Source organism: Trachymyrmex septentrionalis, unplaced genomic scaffold (assembly GCF_001594115.1).
Source record: "Trachymyrmex septentrionalis isolate Tsep2-gDNA-1 unplaced genomic scaffold, Tsep1.0 scaffold2, whole genome shotgun sequence".
Taxonomy (NCBI): domain Eukaryota; kingdom Metazoa; phylum Arthropoda; class Insecta; order Hymenoptera; family Formicidae; genus Trachymyrmex; species Trachymyrmex septentrionalis.
Window position 1 is genome coordinate 379,123 of NW_017305179.1, and position 3,953 is coordinate 383,075.

At 45.2% G+C, this 3,953-nt stretch overlaps 1 protein-coding gene across 2 annotated transcripts in view; it reads left to right on the forward strand.

The window, feature by feature from the left end:
- LOC108747531 (loricrin) overlaps window positions 1-2,519 on the forward strand; it is a 6,741-nt gene extending 4,222 nt beyond the window's left edge. Inside the window, exons 2-4 of one of the 2 annotated variants that reach the window (XM_018485092.1) lie at window positions 796-1,683; window positions 1,810-1,939; window positions 2,269-2,519. In XM_018485092.1, the coding sequence (XP_018340594.1) occupies window positions 796-1,683; window positions 1,810-1,939; window positions 2,269-2,434 (1,184 nt within the window). In that variant the 3' untranslated portion in view covers window positions 2,435-2,519. Of the gene's footprint in view, window positions 1-795; window positions 1,940-2,268 lie in introns of both variants that reach the window. The other variant, XM_018485091.1, reaches the window with a different exon arrangement.
- Window positions 2,520-3,953: the final 1,434 nt, after the last annotated feature.

Sequence of the window (3,953 nt, forward strand, 5' to 3'; positions counted from 1 at the left end):
CTAAGTCGGTTTAGAATACTATCGCGAACATAATTCCCTGACTTGGTTGCGAATTTTCCTTTTCTATAATGCAGACATCGTTTTCTTAAAATGAAGGAGCCTTTTCGATTTCCTTGTAAATTGTTGTAATATGAATTTAGATCGATGAGAATAAATCTAATTAAATAAATGAAATTTTATTTACTCTTTAATTAAATTTCTGTAAGTTGTCTTGATTTTTGTCACTCAATTCAGTTTTAAATTTCAAGAGGTATTAAACAGAATGAAGTTTTTAACAATTATTTGATTGTTAAAACATTGTTAAGCGGAATTTAAATTTCCGTTGATGAATGTATTATTACGAAGACTTAGAGATAGCTGTATAAATTCCTATGGGAAGAGAAAACGAAGTTTTAGAATTTCTACTTTGTATTATGTTAACTTCCAATCTTGATTGCTAGGAAGCCGCGTAAATGCTATTGCCGACTTATCATCTCGTCTAATAACGTTACCGCAAACAATAAACGTTCTTCGTTAGTAATAATTTCATCGAAAGATTGAGATGTAATAAAAAGATACCTGCAATGTGGGAAAGCATAAGTTACTGAGAGAGCAGCCAAATTAATTATAGCAATTTTTAAGATTATAGATTAAATGCTATTTTCCGAAATCATATAAGATTTATTAATCAAAATGCAATAAAATTTTCTGCGACAACCAACCTATATAATTTACGTCTCTCTTGTCTCTAAAATATTCCTTAAAGAATAAAATACATTTGTTAAAAAATAACACTTGGATGGAATTATTTTCCAGCGCCTATCTCGGGCAACTATCTACCACCGTCAACCAGTTACGGTACACCTAATCTAGGAGGTGGCGGCGGTGGAGGTTATTCCGGCGGCGGCGGTGGAGGAATATCGACGAGCTACGGTGCGCCTTCAGGTGGCGGGGGCGGCAGCGGCGGCGGCGGCGGTGGTGGCTACGGAGGTGGTCGACCTTCCTCGACATACGGAGCACCCAGTGGAGGTGGCGGTGGCGGTGGATACTCCGGTGGTGGCGGCGGTGGAGCACCGTCCTCCAGCTATGGTGCACCTCCGTCCTCCAGCTACGGTGCACCACCATCCTCGAGTTATGGAGCACCGTCCAGCGGCGGCGGCGGCGGCGGCGGCGGCGGCGGTTTCGGAGGAGGTGGTGGCTTCGGCGGTGGAGCACCTTCCAGCAGTTATGGAGCACCACCTTCCAGCAGCTATGGAGCACCTAGCTCTGGCGGAGGTGGAAGTTTCGGCGGCGGAGCACCGTCCTCCAGTTACGGAGCTCCGTCTCGTCCCTCCGGCAGCTACGGGGCACCGTCCGTAGGACGTCCATCGTCCACTTATGGCGCTCCTTCTAGCGGAGGCGGTGGATTCGGCGGCGGCGGCGGTGGTGGTTTCGGTGGTGGCGGCGGCTTCGGCGGCGGTAAACCATCCTCATCTTATGGAGCACCGTCAAGTGGAGGCGGCAGACCATCGTCCACGTACGGTGCACCTTCCGGTGGTGGTGGAGGAGGTTTCGGCGGTGGCGGTTTCGGAGGAGGAGCACCCTCCTCGAGCTATGGAGCACCACCCTCCACGAGCTATGGAGCACCTTCTTCGACCTACAGCGCGCCCTCCTCGAGCTATGGGGCACCGCGCGGCGGTGGTGGCGGAGGTGGATACTCTGGAGGTGGAGGCAAACCCTCGTCCAGCTACGGAGCTCCCAGTTCCGGTGGAGGTGGCGGTGGTTTTGGAGGAGGTGGATACTCTAGTGGTGGTGGTGGAATATCTTCAACTTACGGTGCACCCTCGGGAGGTGGCGGTGGATACTCCGGTGGTGGCGGCGGAGGATACTCTGGCGGTGGTGGCGGATATTCCGGTGGTGGCGGCGGAGGATACTCTGGCGGTGGTGGCGGCGGATATTCCGGCGGTGGCAGTTTCGGAGGGTAAGATTATGATAACGAAAAATTATTCAATAAAAAAACCAAAGAGCTTGTTTTTTTGTTTTATGCACCAGTTCAATGAATTATTTTTTTTCAATATTTCACAATATTGCAGTTCTCATTATATAAACATCTATAATAAAAATATTGAAATTATAATCTTTGCTTATTTAATTCATTTTTTCGGGATATATTCATTTTTTATCAACTTTGTTCAATTGAAAAATGTTACTTGTAATTCCTTATTTATTCTCCGTACTTCTTTTATCATTTAATTCTTTCAATCTATCAATTAAAAGTTTCTTCTCATTATTTGCTGTCGTTATCCCCAGCTCTGGTGGCTACTCCGGAGGCGGTAGTGGTGGCGGTTATTCCGGCGGTGGTGGTGGCGGTTACTCCGGCGGTGGCGGTGGCGGTGGCAGACCGTCGTCGTCTTATGGTGCTCCAAGTGGAGGTGGCGGACAGAGCTACGCCAGCAATGGAGGATACCAATACTAATCCAGATATGTGTTTACCCGGCGAGACGATCTCCGTGCTCAATCGCGTCGGCTTCCACCAGGTTTTCCGCGTTGAACAACGCAAACCGAATCTACCGCAACCTCAAGACTCGTCAGTTCGATCGATCAACTTGATCGACTACGTGTTATCAGAAAAGAGACGTCGATCCGAGAGGCTAGTTTTAATCGGAAGATGGTGGCTTTGGTGCCAGTTTAGTTACGAAGAGATAATCTCGGACATGATAACATTGTAAATAAAGATCAGAGAAGATCAACGCTGAAGGCATCCCGTGGTTGGTACATCATCAAATGTGTCCTTCAACAATTATATGGATATATTTGAAATATTTTACAGACGTTCCACGGGAACATCTGTATGACAACAGCTGACGGGAGAAACGTGCGAGGATCGTTCGCCGCATCGTGAAATTCGTGCTAAAGATTTAACAGCGATGAGTTCTCAGTCGGGAAAGTTGTGAGCGAAGGAATACTCGTCCCGATGGCAGGCGCGTTCCCGCGAACGGCCGAAAGAATAAGATAGTTATTTTTTATTTTCCTTTCTTTAATGTTATTATCACTTTCATGTACCGGCTTCCAGGAAAGCGTCTGCTTATGGAACGTTACTTCCGTCGACGTCGAAGAAAAGCGAGGAAAAGAAAGAGAGAAGAAGAAGAAAGGAAAACGAAGATAGGAAAACAAACGAGAAAACTCGATTTTCCACATTCGAAGCCTGTAACTTATTTATTTTGTAAAGACGCTTTTTTGTACTAATAATAAAGCCGCTATGCTGATAAGGAATCTCGTCGATTTGTCCATCTTTTCGTTCATCCCGTTGCGTTGTACTAGAAATTAATCTTTTTTTTTTTAAATCTACCTTTATTTCATGCGATCTTTTTAATTATACAATTAATTATCTTCGTGTTGTAAGTCAATCTAAGTTAAAGGCCTGAATTCCGGACTTAATCTCACCCTTTTGGTCACGCAACTATTTTTTCAAATAATAAAATCTTTTCGTGGTTGACTTCGTCGAATTAACTATCTCAATTTTCGACGGAACGGTTCCCGCTTTAAGAAGAACTCCTTCTAAGTCTCTACACCCAAAGGAAGATGATCGGCGAGACGAAGAAGAGCTCGGCATAAGGTTAGTCGGCCGACACGGTCGATTTATCGATTCTCACGGCTCGGACACCGGGAGGGCATGAATAACTAAGAGCTCTCTTTCTATTCCTGCTGTCGAGCGTCTAAAAGTGCATATTGATATCGAGGACTTTGCGAATGTGATGGCGCGAGTCCTGCCCTGGAGTAATCCGATGTTGTCGGCCAACAAAGCTGAAATGCATTTGGAAGGCCATTGCGAAGCTCTTAAGTCGGGTAGTCGTTGGTTCTTATTTTAAGATCATCTTAAGTAATATCTTAAGATGTTGATACAACTCTGTGGCCAGTATTCATAGTTCATCTTTATTTCGAGATATCTATATCTTAAGTAATGTCTTAAAATACTAATACGGCTCTGTGATTGG